This window comes from Coenobita brevimanus, chromosome 56, assembly GCF_032717465.1.
Source record: "Coenobita brevimanus isolate Jiangsu-jjx chromosome 56, ASM3271746v2, whole genome shotgun sequence".
Lineage (NCBI taxonomy): Eukaryota > Metazoa > Arthropoda > Malacostraca > Decapoda > Coenobitidae > Coenobita > Coenobita brevimanus.
Window position 1 is genome coordinate 40,265,653 of NC_137009.1, and position 22,738 is coordinate 40,288,390.

At 43.3% G+C, this 22,738-nt stretch overlaps 1 protein-coding gene across 1 annotated transcript in view; it reads right to left on the reverse strand.

Moving 5' to 3' along the window:
* Window positions 1-20,959, reverse strand: part of yrt (erythrocyte membrane protein band 4.1-like yurt) — a 68,981-nt gene extending 48,022 nt beyond the window's left edge. The window contains exon 1 of the mRNA XM_080273921.1: window positions 20,779-20,959. Coding sequence (XP_080130047.1) covers window positions 20,779-20,931 — 153 coding nt within the window. The 5' untranslated portion in view covers window positions 20,932-20,959. The remainder of the gene's footprint in view (window positions 1-20,778) is intronic.
* Between the last annotated feature and the right edge of the window lie 1,779 nt (window positions 20,960-22,738).

The following is a 22,738-nucleotide window of genomic DNA, read 5'->3' on the forward strand; positions in this document are numbered from 1 at the left end:
TAGGTAGGTAGGTAGGTAGGATGGTTAGCAGGAAGGCAGGCAGGCAAGTACGTAGGTAGGTAGGTAGACAGGTAGGCGGATAGGCAGATAGATAAATAGGCAGGTACGTAGGCTGGTAGACAGATTGGTAGGTGGGTAGGTAGAATGGTAAGTAGGAGGGCAGGCAGGCAGGCAGGTAGGTAGGTAGGTAGGCGGATAGGTAAAGAGATAAGCAGGCAGGTACGCAGGCTGGTAGATAGATATGTAAGTAGGTGGGTAGGTAGGATGGTAAGAAGGAAAGCAGGAAGGCAGGCATGTAGGTAGATAGATAGGCAGACAGGTAGGCGGACAGGTAAGTAGATAAACAGGCAGGTAGGTAGATATATGAGGGAAGAAGGAAATAACTGAATCTTGAAGGAACTCGTGGGTGGTTTGGGGAGGAAGTAGCCAGAGAGGAGAGGAAGTCGGTGGTCAGAAGATGCGCAGACACTTCCGGCTGTACTTCCGGTAGAGAGAGAGAGAGAGAGAGAGAGAGAGAGAGAGAGAGAGAGAGAGAGAGCTCCCTAAACATTAAAATCTCCTCGCCAATCAGGACACAGATAAACAAAGCTCATCAGCCAATCAGAGTCGAGCTGAGGAGAGGCAATGACCAATGACAAGACGTCTAGGGAAAGGACGGCTTCTGATTGGCTGGTTCACCGTATGTACGTATTTATGTATGTATCTAATCTAGCCTATATTTACACACACACACACACACACACACACACACACACACACACACACACACATCGTCGCCAGGGTGATTCTTCCACGTCATTGGATCTGGCTACCTCTGGCAACTCTTTGATTATCTTGAGTATGACAGGAAGAAAATCGCACGTTGTAGGGCGCAAAGTATTATTATTATTATTATTATTATTATTATTATTATTATTATTATTCCTACAACTACTACCACAAATACTACTACAATTACTACTACTACTACCACTACTACTATTATTACTACTACAACAACTACTACTACTATTTTTCGCCTTTTCTGGTTAGCCTACGTTTCTCCTCCGGTGGGTAACATGCCAAGCTGTTACCTGGAATACCATTATGCAAGGCAGGTAACTCACAGACAAACAGTTACCAGTAATCCTAATACCAGGCCACCTAAAGAGCACCGTATGGTATGTGGGGTCCCTGTACAGTAGTAATTTATGTAACTCTCCCTCTCTCTCTCTCTCTCTCTCTCTCTCACACACACACACACACACACACACACACACACACACACACACACACACACACAAACTTCCCTTTTTATTTTCTCTCATCCTGTGTGTGTGTGTGTGTGTGTGTGTGTCTGTGTGTGTGTGTGTGCGTCTCTCTCTCTCTCTCTCTCTCTCTCTCGTGTGTGTGTGTGTGTGTGTGTGAGTCTCTCTCTCTCTCTCTCTCTCTCTCTCTCTCTCTCGTGTGTGTGTGTGTGTGTGTGTGTGTGTGTGTGTGTGTGTGTGTGTGTGTGTGAGTGAAGCGTGTCTCCCGTCTCTGAAGGGGCAACAACTTCCTTCACTGTCACTCTCGTCACCACCACCACCACCACCATCACTCATCACCACCACCACCACCACCACCACCACCATCATCATCACTATCACTCTCATCACCATCACCACCACCACCACCACCATCATCATCACTCATCACCACCACCACCATCATCATCATCACTCTCATCACCGTCACTCATATCCACCACCACCACCACCATCATCATCACTCTCATCACCATCACTCATCTCCACCACCACCACCACCATCATCACTCACTCTCATCACCATCACTCATCACCACCATCACCAACATTATTATCAAATATTTCTTTAATATCTCTCTATTCATCCATTTGGTTATGTATGTATGTATGTATGTATGCATGTACTGTATCTATCTATCTATCTATACCGTCGTGAGAATATCGATTCAATTTTGGTCAGAAAATGGGAGACCAAACTGATAGCGAAGATCAGACGGATGCTGCGTGCCCGCCCTAAAGGGAGTGCTTACGGCATAGTTCACGTGTAACCAGCATGAGTGACAACCAACAGTGATGCAGCGCTGCGGCGGAGAGACGCTGAAGGATGCCGGTGAAAGGAGTCAACCCCTTCACACCCATGACGTATCTTACTTCTGTGACCTCAAGACAATTTTCTTTGATGAGGTTAACGGGAAAATGGTTTTGACTCCAGCCGGTTTAGAAGAGCTGTGTGTGGTTAACTCCCCTGCACACACACACACACACACACACACACACACACACACACACACACACACACACACACACACACAGATACACACAGACACAGACACATGCACGTACAGACACAGACACACACAACCTTGCCTCATGAAGACTGCTTGAGAGAGAGAGAGAGAGAGAGAGAGGGTGAGAGCCGGACCCTGAGGTGGATTTAAGAGCCTCGCCCGTGACCACTATATCAAGGTTACGTAGCCGCAATGTAAACACCCTCATGGAGAGTTCGCCGTGAGGTAGTTTCGGCCCTTAGATTGGTAGATAGACAGATAGATAGATAGATAGATTGGTAGACAGATAGATTGACTGGCAGATAGACAGATAGATTGGTAGACAGATAGACAGAGTGGCAGAAAGATAGATAGATTGGTAGACAGATAAATATAATTGGATGTAAAGATAGGCAGACAGATATACAGATTGATATATAAAGACAGACTGAAACAGATAGATAAATGGATAGATGGAAAAATAGACAGACAGACAGACAGATAGATAGCCTAGGTAGACAGAGAGAGACCTAGACAGAAAGATGGATATATATACACAGCAGAAAGATACTTAGATTTATACATGTAGGTGGTTGGATGGATACGTAGATGAACAGGTGTGTGTGTGTGTGTGTGTGTGTGTGTGTGTGTGTGTGTGTGTGTGTGTGTGTGTGTGTGTGTGTGTGTGTGTGTGTGTGTGTGTGTGTGTGTGTGTGTGTATCATATTATCTTTCCACCACAACAACTATCTATTTAATCTCTCTCTCTCTCTCTCTCTCTCCCCTTCTTTCCTCCTCAATCAGACTGTCTTCAAAGAAAGGAAATCATCAGCATAACCAAACAACGAATCTTCATCCAGTGGCAATAATGTTAACTCTTTCACTAATTAAGTCTCACCTGTACATTGTGTTCTTATAGACGGAAGACGAATATATTTACCTGAGAATAAATGTCCAGGTGAGAAAGGTGATACGCATCTCCAAATGAGGACAAGGTAAGTAAATCCAATTTTACCCTATGACATTTTGAGAAGGTTAATGCTGAGCCACTGCAAGCACATTAACACCACACACCACACCCCTTACCAGAACACCACCACATCCTCTGAGAATATACCACCACCACACACCACACCACAACACCACCACACACCACACCATAATACCACCACACACCATAACACCACCACACCCTTTGAGAATAACACCACACACACACAAACACACACACACACACACCACACCCTTTGAGAGAACATAACCCACACACACCACACCACCACAACACCACAACACACCACACCCTTTGGGACAACACAGCACTCTCCTTCACCTAAAGAGAATAATGTTGTGGCATCGAAAATGAAATATCGAGACTTAAATAATGGGGTTCCTTACAAAGACTTACCCATCACCCCCCACCACCACCCACTCCATGCCCCGGAACATCACCATCACACCACCCCATTAACTACACTACACTCTCTCTCTCACCATAGCTTGACCCAGATTTCCGTACTTCTCCAGCTTGTTTCATGTTCAGCAGCCCAGTGGAAGGTGTTACGGCTGAGTTTTACGTTTCAATCTAACAAAAATACCGGGAAATCAGAAAATAAGTCGGCGGATGAAAGAAGTTACCCGGTACCTCTTCTTGTCTTCCTCTTCTCATCCTCAGTCTTCCCCTCCTCATTCTCCCATCATTTTGGCTTCATTATATATTTTTTTTACCTCGTTCCCAGGCTTCCTCTCCCCACCCTCCTGATATCATCGCTTATAAACTGGATCACACTGACAGACGCCTTTCTATTAACTTATTCCCTGGCTTCTTCTTCCTCTCCTCCTCCTCCTCCTTTTTCTTCATTTATTCCCCTCCTCCTCCTCCTCCTTCTTCTTCGTCTTCTCCTCCTCCTCCTCCTCCTTCTTCTTCGTCTTCTCCTCCTCCTCCTCCTCCTTCTTCTTCGTCTTCTCCTCCTCCTCCTCCTCCTTTTTCTTCTCCTCTTCCTTCCTCTACTTCTCTGTCTTCTCTTCCTTCATCTTCTTCTACCTCTTTGCCTCCTCCTCCTCCTCCTCCCTCATCCTTTCTCCATAATTTTCGCTTCATTATAACACCATCTCTTTATACTCCATCCCTCCCTGGTCTCTCTCTCTCTCTCTCTCTCGTCATTCTCACTCTTGACTTCGCCTACTGCCCGTCATGCCAATTTAAGCAACACAAATAAACACAAATGAGAAACAAAGAAACAAACACATTAAAACATTACCTATATACGAGGCACTGATGCAGGTGTATACATTCTCTCTCCCTCTCTCTCTCTCTCCTGTTCCATCTCTCTACATTCCCTTACCTCCTTCCTTCTCCCCCCCCCTCCTCTCTCTCTCTCTCTCTCTTTCTCTCTCTCTCTCTCTCCATCCCTCCCTCTTATTTGTACTTAGTCACCACCACGAAGCTTAGTGTGTGTGTGTGTGTGTGTGTGTGTGTGTGTGTGTGTGTGTGTGTGTGTGTGTGTGTGCCAAGTCATGTGCGTGTCTCTACTTGCATGCATAATATTTACCTGCGTCATGTGTATGTATGCATGTAAGTAGCCTATGTATGTATGTAAGTTTCTGTGTAGCTGGCCTATGTAGGCTATGCATGTATGTATGTACTCATGTATGTATGCATGTACGTTTTTTTATACACGACGTATGCATGTGCGTGTGTGGAATCCTTTGTGCTTCTAAGCATGTGCACAAGTGTGTATACCAAGGCACGTGTGTGTGTGTATTCAGGTGTGTGGGCGTGACTGGAGCACCACATTTTGTCACATTGTTTCGGCCAGTTTCCCTTAACACTTTGACCACAATTGTTCATCCACATTAACAAGGCACTGCACTTCAGGTTTACCTTTGGTTTTCATACATACAGACACACACAGACTGACTGACTGTGCATAGATACGATAGACAGACAGACAGATAGATAGAAAGACTGATGCAGAAGATACAGGGAGATATAAATAGACAGATAAACACACACACTGATGCAGAAAGATGGAGAGACAGACAGACAGACACAGAGAAAGACAATCAGACAAGAGATTAGTAAATATATACACAGCCAGAGCCTTGTATTAGACAGGTATACACAGAGCAAGAAGGATATAATACAGGTAGACCAGAGATATAACCAGATATTACGTGATACACACACACACACACACACACACACACACACACACACACACAGAATGAGAGAGAGAGAGAGAGAGGGGAGAAAGCAAAAACTCCTGCCACAAAAACACGCACGTGCATTAAAACACACACACACACACACACACACACACACACACACAGTCAAAACAAACTCTCCTCTATTACTCCCCCTTCCCTCTCTCTCTCTCTCTCTCTCTCTCTCTCATAAACTAAAAAAAAACAGTGAGCCAGGTCTAATCATAGAAGTTATGTTTTATTCACCACGCGTTCTAAGAATGATCAATATTACCGACACACACACACACACACACACACACACACACACACACACACACACACACACACAAGCAATCTATAAGTCCGTCCGCCTGACTGCTTGCCTCTCTCTCTCTCACACACACACACAGTCTCTCTCTCTCTCTCTCTCTCTCTCTCTCTCTCACACACACACACACACACACACACACACACACACACACACACACACAGTCTCTAAGTCCGTCTGTATCTCTCTCTCTCTCTCTCTCTCACACACACACACACACACACACACACACACACACACACATTCCACACAGTCCAAACAAAAGACGAGCCATACACAGCCCTACCCACAGCCACTAGGCCTACCCAACCCGTCTATAGGCCTATGCTCTCCTAGTTAGTCTCTCCCATGCCTAGGCCTATCTAGCGGGGATGACTTGCCTATTTTGGAGATGATTTTATTAACTTATATACCTGTATTAATTTATGCTCTCTCTCTCTCTGTTCTCAGTAACCTTCGAGAATTCCTAACGCCTCCTCCCTGGTGGTTTATTCTGCATATAACATCATAACATCCTTTTGTAGCTTCCGAAGACAAAGTAGGCCAGTGGTGAAATAATAATAATAATAATAATAACAACAACAATTATAATAACAACAACAATAATAATAATAATAATAATAATAATAATAATAAACACAACTCATCAATATGCTAACTTAGGTAACACATGCAATTCTTATTAGCCTGCATCCTATATTATGCTGGTGTGTAGTCAACAACGACAGAGAGAGATCACACATGCTTCATCATCATCATCATCATCAGATATTAATGTTAAACAAATGGGGGTCTATTCCATACATCAGCGTATTCAGTGTTAAAAAGCCGTTCTTGGGTCCGTGTGTGAGAGGCAAATATGGTCAAGATAACACAACGCCACTTGCATTAGACAAACGCTGAGAGTCATGCCATAAACACTGGAGGTAAACATATTATAAACACACTATAAACACTGACGGTAAACACACTCTAAACACTGGCAGTAAACACATTATAAACACACTATAAACACTGACGGTAAACAGATTATAAACACTGGCAATAAACAGATTATAAACACACTATAAACACTGGCAGTAAACACACTATAAACACTGGCAGTAAACACACTATAAACACTGGCAGTAAACACACTATAAACACTGGCAGTAAACACACTATAACACTGGCGGTAAACACACTATAAACACTGGCGGTAAACACACTATAAACACTGGCAGTAAACACACTATAAACACTGACGGTAAACAGATTATAAACACTGGCAATAAACAGATTATAAACACACTATAAACACTGGCAGTAAACACACTATAAACACCGGCAGTAAACACACTATAAACACTGGCAGTAAACACACTATAACACTGGCAGTAAACACACTATAACACTGGCAGTAAACACACTATAACACTGGCAGTAAACACACTATACACACTGGCAGTAAACACACTATAAACACTGGCAGTAAACACACTATAAACACTGGCAGTAAACACACTATAACACTGGCAGTAAACACACTATAACACTGGCAGTAAACACACTATAAACACTGGCAGTAAACACACTATAAACACTGGCAGTAAACACACTATAAACACTGGCAGTAAACACACTATAAACACTGGCAGTAAACACACTATACACACTGGCAGTAAACACACTATAACACTGACGGTAAACACACCATCAATACCAGTACGTAGGGTCTTGGCAGGCTCCTTTACACTTACATTCCACACACTAATAACCTCACATTTGTATCTGATAATGTATTTAGAGTGATAAGTTTGCATTAATAACACTGATAACATGACAAAAAATAACACCAATTTCTCCTCTTATTATTGGGGGTATGGGAGAGGCATTCAGGGCTGGGGTTATGGAGGTAGTGGTTATATATATATTGTAGTAACAGTATAATGAGCAGGGCAATGATTAACGTGTCACAGGTATCGTACAGGTGATAATACACAGGTGGAAGGCGGCTGTCTGTGCCAAACTCCTTCATCACCATCACCTCCTTCACGGACCCTTCACCATTTTCCCTCCACCTTCCCTCTCCCTTTCTCTCCGTCCTCCACTCCCCCTCCAGCATTTCCTCTCCTTCCCTCTCCTCTTCCTCCCCCTCTCCCTGGCCAGCACTTCCTTCCCTTCCCTTGTCACCTCCTTCACTGACCCTTCACCATTTTCCCTCCTCCTTCCCTCCCCCCTCCTCTTCGTCCTCCATTCCCCCTCCAGCATTTCCCCTCCTTCCCTCTCCTCTTCCTCCCCCTCTCCCTGGCCAGCACTTCCTTTCCTTCCCTGTCGCCAACACATTCCCACGCGGCAGGAAACATACATGGCCGGAACAATGAATGTGGTCGGAAGCCAGAAGAAAAATATATACACTACGTCATTCCAGTGAAGGCAATGTGACACTATCTCTTTCTGTCTATCCACCCATCTATCCATCTATCTATAGCCAGACGCCTTAATCCTGTAAGGGGTGGCCAGAAACAAATCGCCCCCATATCACCCTGTTCCCTGCCATTTCGCTGCCCTCCCCTCAACTTACACTCCCCTCTACACTCATATACCTCACCACTCCATGACACTATCTATCTATCTATCTATCGCCAGACGCCTCAATCCTGTAAGGGGTGGCCAAATACAAATCGCCCCCATGTTACCCAGTCCCCTACCATTTCGCTGCCCTCCCCTCAACTTACACTCCCCTCTACACTCACATACCTCACCACACCATGACACTATCTATCTATCTATTGCCAGACGCCTTAATCCTGTAAGGGGTGGCCAGAAGCAATTCGCCCCCATGTCACCCTGTCCCCTGCCATTTCGCTGCCCTCCCCTCAACTTACACTCCCCTCTACTCTCACATACCTCACCACTCCATGACATACTGTACATTCCATAAATAACACGAGGGATCTGCAGAAGATTATTAAAAGTTTGATTCCAAGAAGGACATCAATTTTGGGAATGAAATATATTAAACTGAGATACTGAAGCTTAATCGTGGAGACAGTTTGCGCCCGACTTGGACCCTCTTGTGGCATGAGGCAGTATATTTCCTCTCTCGTGTCGCAGCCTGAGTGACACGAGAGAGAGAGAGAGAGAGAGAGAGAGAGGAGGGGAGTAATTTCCAGGGGTATAAATGTCTTGCTGTGTCACTTTTTGTTCACACTCTCTTTAGATGGGGTCTGTGTAGCCTGAAGAGTTAGAGAAAATATAGTAAGCTAGCTCTAACCTGTCTCTCTCTCCCACCCCACATTATCCACTAGTAGTAATGGATCACCTACATACGACACTTCATCATCTAGCCCTCCTCTTCGCCATTTAGCTCTCCCCCACTCCCTTCATCATCCTCTCCTCCCCTCCCCTCCACATCCCTCTCTCTTTATCATCCTGTCCTCCCTTCCCAATCCCTCTCCCTTCATCATCATCATCATCATCATCCAGCCCTCCACCTCCATCCCTCTCTCCCTCTCTCTATCAACCTTCCACTCCCCCATCCTCCCCTACACCTCCACCCCTCTCCCTACCTTCCACTCCCCATCCCTCCCTTCATCATCCTCCCCTCCTCATCCCTCTCTCTCCCTACCTTTCACTCCCGTCTGGTCTTGTCTCCTCCACCAACACATTCCCACGAGACGGGAACCTTGTTGGGGAAATGAGTGTAGTCGCGTGCTGTTGCAAGGCCAGCACTGAGGTTACGTAGAGTCAATTGGACGACAAAGAGAGAAAGAAAGAAAGAAGACGAAGAAGAAGAAGACAAAGATGAGGAAGAAGAGGAGGAGGAGGAGGAAGAAGAGGAGGAGGAGGAGGAAGAAGAGGAGGAGGAGGAAGAAGAGGAAGACGAAGACAAAGATGATGAATATGAAGACAAAGATAAAGAAGAAGTGAGGTTACACAGTCAGTATACACAAGAAGAAGGAGGAGGAGGAGGTGAAGAAGGCGGCTACATAGTCAAGTATATGTACAAAAAAAAAAAAGAAAGAAAAACGGCATGTCACAGGATTCAGAGTCACCTTCAGGTAGCACTACATCAGGTGAGTGGATGGTGGGAAAGGGGGGAAATGAGCCGTGCAACACATTAACATAAACAGCAACGCCATGCGAAGGTGTGTGAGGCCTTCTGTCGCCTCGGGGAGCGAACTGTCTAGCTGATTACCAGAGTTACATAGTCATATAGACCCGTAGTGGCCATTCCTATACCCATACTGTTTACACCAGAGTTACATAGATATACAGACCCGTTGTTTTTATCTGACGGAACTGGGCCATTCTCAGCCTGAATATTAAGTTGTCTATCTATCTTATTGCCAGACGCCTCAGCCCCGTAAGGGTTGGCCACAAACAAATTGCCTCCATGTCGCCCCGTCCCCCGCCATTCCACTTGCCTTGCTTCCAGCTCACACCCCCCTCCCTCACATACCTCTTCACTCCATCTCTCCATCTCATCCTCGGCCGCCCCCTCCACCTCACATACTCTCCTCGTCAGTCTCTCACTCTCCATCCTCTCCATGTGGCGTGAAATTTGATGAGTCTTAGTTACAAGGTAGGAGTCTCCTTGGTTACTAGTCAAATCCACTCTCTAATCTAACAACACCTGACCATCAATGAACTGAAAGAGGTTGGGGAGGTGCCAGGTGAAAATGGCCTATACAGGATAGAAATAGATAAATAGATAGGTAGACAGACAGATAGATGGATAGATAAAGAGAGAGAGAGAGAGAGAGAGAGAGAGAGAGAGAGAGAGAGAGAGAGAGAGAATCCTTAAGGTGAACACTGAGACAAAGGACACACACACACACACACACACACACACACACACACACACAATGACCCAAAGACATTCTCTCTCTCTCTCTCTCCACACGAGCACATGGCCACAAGCCCTCAGGTAACACACCACCTATTACGTATCAACCCTCCTTCCCAACACCAACGAAACAGACGCGCGATTTTCAACCTAATGATGGGATGTCATAAGCACTAATATACAGTACCAGACGCATAAGTACGGGTAATATCATATGAGAGAGGAAATTGGGCTCTATTATATGCTACAATAAGGATCATAATACTAAACACATGCGCGAAACAAGATACGTGACTATAAGCCTAAGAACAAGGTATCATAAGACTCCATATCCATTAACACACAACAGTAAACATAATGGTACGAGGTAATGGAAATTAGACCTTATTATCCCCTACATTAAGGACCATAATAAAAAAAAAAGCCAGGAAACAAAGGAAACGCTATTCTGGGCCTTACGACAGGGCACCATAGGACTCAATACTCAATACCAGTAACATCAGTGAAGGTAACAGCGAAGGGAATAGGAAACTGAGCCATATTTACTATTGTTATAAAGATCACCATAAATAAATCCTCACTGACCACGAAAATGCTAAGTGATGACGACTGAGGATGAGAGGTGCCATATATGTGAGCTGGGGAGGGGGTAGCCAGAGGGAGAGGGCAGTGTACCATGGAGGCGATTTATTTGTGGTCACCCCTTATGGGATTACAAACAGATGTATAGACAGAGAAATATAGAGATAGACATAGATAGACAGATAGACAGACATGTAGACAGATAGACATAAGGCTCAAAGTATTTAGCACATGGTAAATCTACTCAAAACACCAATTAGCACTGTAAAATGAACCTAATGACTGGTAACAATAAGGCTCATTATAGGAAAGCCACAAGAGTAAGAAAAACATAACACAGACAAACGCAAGGGAAATTAGAGCTAAGTACAGGGTGACATAAGGTCGAGGTTGGAATGCCACAGGGGAAAAAGGTTGCACGAGAGAGAGAGAGAGAGAGAGAGAGAGAGAGAGAGAGAGAAAATGACCCTTAACACATTCTAATATCACACTCCACATTAATAACGCAGAGGATATTAGCCAGCCATATCCAAGAATAAATCGCTACGGGAGAGGTGTTAGGGAGCTTCCATACCAGACGAGACCAGGTGGAAATGACAGGAGGGTAAATGGAGAGCATGGGAAAGTGATCCTTGAAGTAGGGTACCACAGGGGTGAAATTAAATGATACCAAAATAAAGGTCTATCTATCTATCTACAGCCAGACGCCTTAATCCCGTGAGGGGTGGCCACAAACAAATCGCCACCATGTCTCCAGTCCCCTGCCATTTCGCTGCCCTCCCTCCAACTTAACGCGGTACACCCCCCTCTCTCATCCACTCCATTCGCCCTTGGTCACCCCCTCCCTCTCCCCCTACACCTCACTCACTCTCCTAGTTAGTCTCTCATCCTCTCCACATGGCCCAATAAAGGTGACAAAGGTAAACAAACCTTAAAACACGATGCAATAAGGTCAAGGTTAATCTGACACAAGTGGAGATGACAGCATGGGAAAAACGACCTTCAAACAGGGTGCCATATGGTCCAAAATTACATAACGAGCTGGATGAAATAATTAACATAGGCAAAATGGTGCTTATGACAAGGTGAAATAAGGCTGAAATTTAATGAAGCTCAAGTACAAGTGATCAAGGGATAATGGGTCTTAAACCAAGGTGTCATAAGGAGCAGGTGGAAATGGCCTGAGGGAGAAGGGAGAGTTGGGGAAAATGGTGCTAAAGACAAAGGGTCATAAGGGTGAAGGTGAGGTAACATAGCCCCAGGGAAGAGGGAAGCAGGGGTACCAACACTGACACACACACACACACACACACACACACACACACACACACACACACACACACACAGGTTATACGTAAGAGAATACTAAACATGTACACACACCCGGTCATAGCAACACACACACACACACACACACACACACACACACACACAATGACCCAATTAACAAACAGGTGATTCAGGAGGTAATTAGTGTGCTGTTAACTACCTTAGGATCATTAAATAGCTTACTTGATTATGCAGGTGAGGGAGGGGAATGTGGGAGGGAGGTGGAGAGAGGGAGGGAGGGATGAGGCGTGGGAGGGAGGTGGAGGGAGGAAAGGGAGAGGGAGGGAGGAGGAGAAGGCGTGGGAGGGAGGTGGTGAGAGGGAAGGAAGAGGGAAGGAGGGAAGAAGGAGGCGTGGGAGGGAGAAGGAAAGAGGGAAGGGAGAGGTAGGGAGGAGGCGTGGGAGGAAGGGAGGAAAAGGGAGAAGAGGTGAAGCTGGAGGGAGAGAAAAGTGAGAGGAAGGAAAGAAAAGAGGGAAGGTGGTTTGGGAAAGAAGGCAAAGAGGAAGGTTTGATAGACAGAGATAGACAATTATGATTTGACAGATGCATGGATAGACAGACAGACAGGTATCAAAGAAAGTGGCTTAGGCTAACAGATAGATAGACAGATAGACAGATAGATAGACAGTAGATACAGGCTAGATACATAATTACCTAAGTGGATGAAGTCAGATGGATGAATAGACAGATAGAATGATAAGATAGATAGATAGATAGATAGACAGTAGATACAGGCTAGATACATAATTACCTAAGTGGATGAAGTCAGATGGATGAATAGACAGATAGAATGATAAGATAGATAGATAGATAGATAGACAGATAGACAGAGATGGCTATGGTTAAGACTGTGTGGAGTGGGAAGGAAGGGAGAGTGTGTGAAGGGAAGAGGGAGGGAGAGGGCGAGGGAGGTAGAGAGGAGGGGGGGAAGGAAGAGGGAGGAGGGGGTGGAAGAGGTAAGATTTGAAGTGTGGGAAGGGAAGTGTGTGTGTGTGTGTGTGTGTGTGTGTGTGTGTGTGTGTGTGTGTGTGTGTGTGTGTGTGTGTGTGTGTGTGTGTGTGTGAGAGAGAGAGAGAGAGAGAGAGAGAGAGAGAGGGAGGGAAGGGGAAAGAAAGAGGGAGAAGAATTGTGAGGAAGAGGGAGGTGGCGTGGGAAAGAGAAGTGGGGGGAGGGAAGAGGGGTGTGAGGAGGGAGAAAACTGGGGGTGAGAGGAGGAGGTGGAAGAAAAGAAGGCGGAGGAGGAGACCGAGCATGAGATAATTAGCAGGTTACACAGACCACACAGACATCAAGGGCCTATCTTGGTGATTCTTTTAAATAACAGACTAAGAATACCTGATATTTTACCTACAATTTAATACAGTTCATGAGAGAGAGAGAGAGAGAGAGAGAGAGAGAGAGAGAGAGAGAGAGAGAGAGAGAGAGAAGACATTGCACAGAGTTTGGTGTCAACATCCGGTGTCCACTGAAGGCTACACACACACACACACACACACACACACACACACACACACACACACACACACACACGGAGAGAGATAGAGAGAAAGAAAGAATGTAACCCAGAAAAATATATATTAAAAAAATGTGCATAGGAGAAAACACTATTCACTGAGAGAGAGAGAAAGAGAGAGAGAGAGAGAGAGAGAGAGAGAGACAGACAGACAGACAGACAGAATAAAAACCCTTGTATAGTCATTTACCATTCACTGAGACACATGTAATTAACTCACTGATAACACCCTGGAATATTAATAACACCCATATTAATTACTGATATGTAATGAGGTAATTGAAGGTCACTGAGGGAATACTGATTAACGATGATTCTCTCTCTCACTCAGGTATACATTCTCTCTCTCTCTCTCTCTCTCTCTCTCTCTCTCTCTCTCTCTCCTAATCAAATGGTGCCATACTATCCAAGAAGCCATTTACTGCTATTTTTTTTTTTACTGTACAATCAAATGGATCCCGGTGGTTTAGTGGGTTGCGGAGCTCTGACCGGGTGGCACTTGGAAGGGTTTATATCTGAAGGCTGGCTGGGGGTTACTGCTCACGTAATGCCACTCAGGGGCGGGTGAGGATGGTCAACTCGCCCCGGTTAAGTGAGGTAGCAACGGAGTCGTGTGTGTGTGTGTGTGTGTGTGTGTGTGTGTGTGTGTGTGTGTGTGTGTGTGTAGATCCCTAGTCAAACACGTCACCCCTTACCTGCCCCTCATCTGGTGACTCTACTTACTATGTTCATAATTTGCAACCTTGTCCCCCCACCTCCGATTATGTTTTGGTCCCAGTCCCCCCCCCCCCATCTGTGAAATCCTGTCTATGCCACTATTTTACACTAACACCAAAAAATTTAAAACGTTGATTAAAAAAACAAACAAACAAACAAAAATCCTGGAGCAAAACCTGACTCGGCAGCACCAAACAAAACGTGAAGATTATAGGAACGAGATCGTAGGCGCCATTATCCCACCGCTGCCACCACACCTGCCCATTGTCTGGCGCACACCCACTCCCACGCCACACCACCCACAATACAACCCCTGTCTAGGCTAGCGGTAGGCTTAAGTGCAGGCCTAACACAGCCTACCATCATCATCATCATCTCCCTCTTCTTCCTGGTACAATGACTTCTTTACTGGCATCTTGCTATGTCTTCTCCGACTCTTGTTTTCTTTCTTCTTCTCCTCCACCCTCTTCTTCCTTCTCTTCCTCCACCCTCTTCTTCCTTCTCCTCCTCCACCCTCTTCTTCCTTCTCCATATCTTCTTCACTACCGGTACATTCCTCTTCCTCCTTCTCCTCTTCGCAGCCCAATGCTTCTTCCTTATCTGCATCTAGTTACATCTTCCCCGACTCCTCTTCGCTTTTCCTTAGTTTCCCTCAACTCTCTCTTCTTCCTTCTCATTCGTAATCTTTCCTTTACGACATTCTTCCTCATCGCCATGTCCTTAAACTCTTCCTCTTCTCCCTACATTCATCTTCTCTTTACACTCCTTGTCCTCTTCCTCTCTCCATCCTTACGTTTTTCCTCCAAGTCCTTTCCTTGTCTTCTTCCTTCCTTCGTCCTGCTTTCTAATTATTCTCTCTTCTTGTTAGTTTTGTCTTACACTCTTCTTCTTTCACCTTTACCCCTTTCTTCTCCCTCCCCAACAATTCTCCTCCTCCTCTCCCCTCTTCTCCTTGCCCCCTCCCCCTCCATCTTACACTCATCTTCTTTCCTTCTTACCACGTTCTTCTCCCCAGCAACAATTTCCTCCCCTCTCTTCTCCTTCCCCCCCTTCTCTCTTCCTCCACCTTTTCCCCCCTCCCCTTCCTCCTCCATCTCTCACCTCTTCTCTCTCCCCTCTCATCCTCCACTTCCCCCCCCTCCCCCTCGATCTTTCCCTTCTTCTCTCCCCCTCCTCTCCTCACCTCCTGTCTCGGTCATGTGTCTTAAACCGTTTCACCTCACGGTTTAACAACATCTGGCCGTATTATTATTATTATTATTATTATTATTATTATTATTATTCTTGGTCAGGTCACTATGCTTTTCACTCCTAGCTAACGTTACAATATCACTACACATTTCCTTGTTCCTGCCATCCCAAGACTAATTTATGTTGATCCATCGTGACAGGTGGAGAGGTTGGGTGGGAGAGAGACCTTAAATAACAAATAAGTCAATAAATAAAAGCGTTACGTCTTAGGAAAATCAAGGGCCTCATTTTTTTTTATGCAAGGAAGAAGGAACCAAAGGCCAGGACCCCGCAAAAGAAAAAAAAAACACACACACACACACACACACACACACACACACACACACACACACACACACAAATTCACGGTCTGTAAATGATGCTTAGATTAACAAACACCTGCCTTTTCGTGACTACTACTACTATACTCTATCTTACCTACTGAATGATGTCTACCCTCCCCTCACCTGCTCTCTCTAAAATCTTCGCCTGATTGAGCCAGTCCTTCATGCCATCCCACACCACCCTCCCTTATGTACGCCCAGGTGTTCCAGTGCTGTGTGTGTGTGTGTGTGTGTGTGTGTGTGTGTGTGTGTGTGTGTGTGTTTATTTTCATATCTACCCAAATCAGTACTCTCTCTCTCTCTCTCTCTCTCTCTCTCTCTCTCTCTCTCTCTCCCTCCCTCTCCATCAGCCTGAGAGGATAGTGGCCTGAACGAGAGGTTACAACTGCTGCTACTGCTCTTCCTCCTACTACGACTACGACTACAATTACTACTTTACTACAACTACTACCACTACTACTACTCTGCTGCTACTACTACTATTACCACGACCACCATTCTACCAGAGACATTGTCGTGTAAGGTTTTTAAAATTCCTTGTGAGAGAAATGAATAAGTAAAAAAAAAAACGAAATAAACGCATCCGATAATCAATAAAATAAATAACAGTATCAAGAAAATATCATTGCAGTAAAATGCTTAAATAAATCCTTGAGATAAATGAATAAGTGTTAAAGATATTTGCGTTGGTTCTCCGTCAATATTATTTTTATCAGTGGCTTATCAGGAGGGGAGGCCAGGGGGGGGTGGGGGATAATCGCTTCCGGCCCCTAAGGTCCAATAATTTTACTCAGTTTCCGGGACAACGAGAATTATGGATGAATGAATGTATGAATCCACCATTTATCTACAACTACCAGGCTTACTGCTGCCAACCACTACTACGGATACTACTACTACTACTACTGCTGCTGCTGTTACTGCTCCTGCTACTATTTACTGTAATTTCGGCAGACCTACCACTACTATTTCTACTACTACAACTGCTATTACTACTGCTACTACTACTACCGGTACTGCTAAATTACAACCCAGCATTACTTTACTACTACTACAACCACTATTCTAACTACCACAACTCCCATCACGCCACAAACCATTAACACAGCAAACTCCTGCACATAACGACCCTAACCACAGCCTAAACAACCAAACCACCTCGTTAGCCCTCCATGTGTCGGGCCGGTTTAAATCGTCGCTTTGACAGTCTGAAAACGAGGCGAAACGAACAGAATGGCCGGGAAATTGTTCATTGTGTTGTGTGTTACAGCCATGACGCACACACACACACACACACACACACACACACACACACACACACACACACACAGCATACAGTATGTCTACGTGTGGGAGATGTGAAGGATACGACAAGCTAGGATATGGAAACTAACACTGTACATAATCATAAATATACTGTACACTAAGCTGGCAATGACAATAGCATATATATATATATATATATATATATATATATATATATATATATATATATATATATATATATATATATTTATATTTATATATATTTATATATATTTATATATATATATATATTTATATATATATATATATATATATATAGATAGATAGATAGATAGATAGATAGACAGATAGATAAATGGACAGATGGAAGTAGATATAGACAGATATATACAGATTTATAGATAGATACGGTAAACAGAAATATACCGTATATATATCTACGGGTATATGAAACACCAACGATAGTACTGTATACTGATGTGTACTGTATCAATAAAGGTTTCAATAATAATAATAATAATAATAATAATAATAATAATAATAATAAAACGTTAAGAAATAAGTAATGTCAAAAACACACTGGTCTAACCGTTCATGTATGTTAACGTACGTGCATGACTCATACATCAAAAACCGTGTACACCTCAAAATCGTGTGTGTGTGTGTGTGTGTGTGTGTGTGTGTGTGTGTGTGTGTGTGTGTGAAAGGTGAGGAAACAGTTATGCCAGGTAAGGTCGAGGCTTGAACCCCCCCCCCCCACCACACGCGTTCCTGGCCCAGGGGGTGACAGACCAGCACACACACACACACACACACACACAACAATAATGTATACCACAAGAAAATACACCACAGGAATATTACATACGGTATTTACGTTCACACCCTAATACTGATTGTTATACACCTCTCGCTCACTGAGATAGTAGTAGTAGTAGTAGTAATAATAATAATAATAATAATAATAATAATAATGTAACTATCTTAGCACTACTATAATTCATTCTCAGATACATAAAATCATTTGCCGATAATTGGAGCAGAACATTTGAATTCTCCCGATCATGATACGGCTGCTATGTCTCACCAGAAACAAAATCGCATTGTTTGATGAAACTGAACATCAAGACTTGTCCCAAACATAAAAAGGATTAATTAAAACTGACAATACACCGGATAAAAAGAAAATACTGCCGGTAACAGCACAAAAAAGGCGCAAAATTCAAATCTAGCGAACATCAAAAACGAATAGAAAGTATGTAGTATGTACTATATGCCCCTTATAACAGTGAGGACAATACCGCCACTTGTATGTAATGAAGAGTAATAACAATACGAAGGCAAAACTTATACAGTAAATATAATGACATTGGTAACGGCCTACTAATTCATTCATTCTGAACCTGAAGAAAATTGTCATCCTTTTGCAGCCTATTTCTCGTAGTTCAGAGGCACGATAAGACAATACCACGGCTCTACATCCTTCCCATAGCACCTCTTCGTGACTAGCACCTCATCCTAGTTAATACTGTTACAGCTCACCAATCAAGATGGACTGATGCCAAAATCGCTTTAGTTCAAGTGAAAACGAATATAATACATCAACATTTTTCAAATATTACAAAGTCTAACGAAACTGATTAATAAGCCTCTAGCGCAAAGACAACTCCTTTTGCTGAATAACGATTTAATTCATCTTAGGAGATAGCGTCTTTAAAATTCAATGTTTATAAATGTCTAGCATGAACGAACACAAGGAAGCGTTAGCGTACATGTTAATACTCATAGTCTACCATTCCCTAAATGCTAGTAGTAGTAGTAGTAGTAGTAGTAGTGGTGGTGGTAGCAGAGGGAAGAGGTGGAGGAGGAGGAGGAGGCAGTAATATCGGAAGGAGCAGGAGTTACTGATGCTGGAGGCCCGAGGTTCCTCTGAAACGAACCATGGACTGCTAAACATACACTACATACAATACTATTATACGTCAATATTCAAGATGAAGGCGTGGTAGTATTACACCCACTTAGAACTGAGTATCATCCTTACCAACACCTAACCTAACATTACGGCATCTTAATAAGGGTAATTGATGAGGAGATTTACAAGGGGAAAAAAAAATCATAATTTGTATTTTCTGTTTTTTGGAGCTATAAAAATTTGACTACAACTACTACTGCTGCTACTACAATACTACTGGTTATGCTACTACTACTATCAGTACTACTATTTCTATTACAACCACTACTACTACTATACTACTGATGATGCTACAACTACTACTACCATCACTACTACTATTACTACTACAACCACTACTATTACTACTACAACCACTATTACCACTACTACTATTACTCTTACTACTATTGGAAATAAAAGAAAAACAATACCTCCCCCTTGGAATGACTAAGGGTAATAATTTACATGTGGAGAAAGCTGAAACAATGACACGCAGGAGAGAGAGAGAGAGAGAGAGAGAGAGAGAGAGGTGGGACGTGGAGAGCAAGAAAATAAAACACGGAGAAAGGAATGAATGGAAGAAAAAGGAGAAAGAATGAAGGAGAAATGAATGAACTGGGAGGATAGGCACGGAAGAACGAAGGAGGGAAAGAAGGAAGGCAGAGAAGGCATGAAGGAAGGAAGGCAAATATAAATAAAAGGCGAAACACAGCAAAAGTATGATGATATATGGAAGAAAACAAGGGAGAAAGGATATAGCAATGAAAAGAGGAAACCGTGAGTATAAAATGGAGAAATGAAGGAGTAAAGAAGACAGGAAAGGAAACGAAAACGAATAGAAATTAATGTCCCGTAATAGGAAATGAAAAAGATAAACGAGAAGTATGACAGGAAAATTGGTGAAATAAGGAAGGAAACGACAAAATACCTGAGGGAAAACTACACAGGTAAATCATGAAGGTATGACACCCAGGAAATAGGAGGAAAAGGAAGACAGACTGACAGGACGCGAAAACAATCAAAGGAAGCAGAAAAGAGGGTGTGAGGGGGTGAACAGGAAAGAGGTTAGGCAGGCAGACAGACAGACAGGCAGGCAGGTAGGTAGGTAAGGCAGGTAGACCCAAAACCTCGATAGTGTGACCCCTTTCCCTCCTTCCTTTTTCCCTCCCGTAACCCATACACTCAGAATTACTCAAAATGGGTGGAGGTCATACTCACATGGATACTGAAGGTCTGGTCTGAGTCGTCGAGGAGCATAATCTTGCATGGCAGCACATTCTTGGGGCTAATAACGGGTGCCGGACCTCCATCATCTACTGTCTTATATTTTTGCGCACGTCGCCCCAACCGCTTGCTGAGAAAACGCATCATTTTGCCTGTTATAATTTGGCTACCTTGTTTTCTACACACTCACTGGGCACTCTAAGGCCTCTCACGGACGGAACCATTATACTAGATTTTTTTACTATTTTTTTTGGGTGGCTTTACACTGGCGAGGTGAGCCGAGCGGAGAAAAGAACACGTACAGTCACCACGACAGCATGTTGGATACTGACGATTTCCTGGCTCCCTCGAGTGTGCGCCAGTATTGCCAAGTCCAAATTTGTAAAAATCGCTAAAACATTTTAATAATTGGTTGATGCCTCTAAGAACCGCAAAAATTGTGTCCAGGCCTTAAATAGCGTCGCTAAATATAAGTGATTACCTGTAGATCTCAGCAAAAGTTGTTAAATTGGTAGCTTTGTGACTGCGCCAAGTAGAGCTCCAAAAAAGTTGTTATGGTATTAGGACATGGAGAAGCACAAAAATCCCCGGAAAATCGCTAGAATATAGGCTAAAATTGCTAAAGGTTGAGGAAATTTTGTGAATGAACTGTTGGCTACAGGAAATAAATGTCTCAAATTTTAACATAGATAAAATGGCAACTTTACCCACAACCAGCGCAGACCACAGTTGCCTTTTTGCTTTCCCCAGGAATTCTTCATATTCACTAGCTCCTTTTGATGCAAGCCTATTGATACCTGCACTAATAATTCCTCGTGTGACACGGTAATATAATTCCAAATTACTTCTGACCAAACAGCGGTAGATTCTAACCCTCTTTCGGGACGAAATACAACTTTCAGGATTACCAGTAATTTCTGAGGTCGTGTGACCAATAATTTCATGCATGTGAAATGTTTCGAATTTTAGTCAATGTGAATATCTTTATGACAATGTAATTATAGCCGAAAAATATTGATAAGTCAGTTTAGCACATAATTATATGAAAAGGAAGGACATCAACATTGAATCCGGATTCGTGCTGTCTGCATACGAACTCTGATATCACTTTCTTGAAAACGTATATTTGTTGAGAGTTATTTTTCGTTTAGCACATTAGATAAATAACTTTTGTCGTATTTCATGGCCAGAGTGATATATTGCATGCAAAATTAGGACCAAGTCGCCTAATAAAGGTGCCATGATCAGTGTTGCCATCTGAGCTAGAAATCTGGCATAGTTTATATTCATTTGGCACTGGAAAGTCTGTAGCGGATAGGGTAACTTGGTTTTTTCAGTGTCTAGTTGAAATATTGGCTGATTTTCGTATGTAATCCACAATGACACATGTAATATCATGGACAGGTTATACTACTGCATAATTAGTAAGGAAACTGTGAATTAAAATAACTTAGACAACTAAGAATAACATTCAAGATATTTCAGAACTGGCAATGAATACAGCGTCGCTTCCACATTATTACACTGGAGTTTGATTGATTGATTTTAATTAAGAAAAGGTAGTGGGTCTTACCAAACCTCCTTCACCAAATAGATATAGTTAGTTACAGCTACATACAATTAACAGTTACAGCAAACTAAGAGAGGATTTATAATGTATTTTGCTTACACAGATACTAAAAGCAGGAATAGAATACTGTAAATATATAAGCTATGAGATATACAGAACAATGAAATGAACAGGAATTAACAAATCTCCATGACCCAGCTAAGTTAACTGAATCCATTGGTGGCTATGGCTCTGATAGGGTGTTTATCCTGTTAAGAGCTGTGAAATAAACTTACAAACCATCGAAATAAGCAGTTAAAAACCTATTCTTTATGTCAGAAGCAGTTTCAGGAGAGTAGAGAAGTTCTGTGGTTCTTATGAAATACCCCCAAAATGTGGCACAGC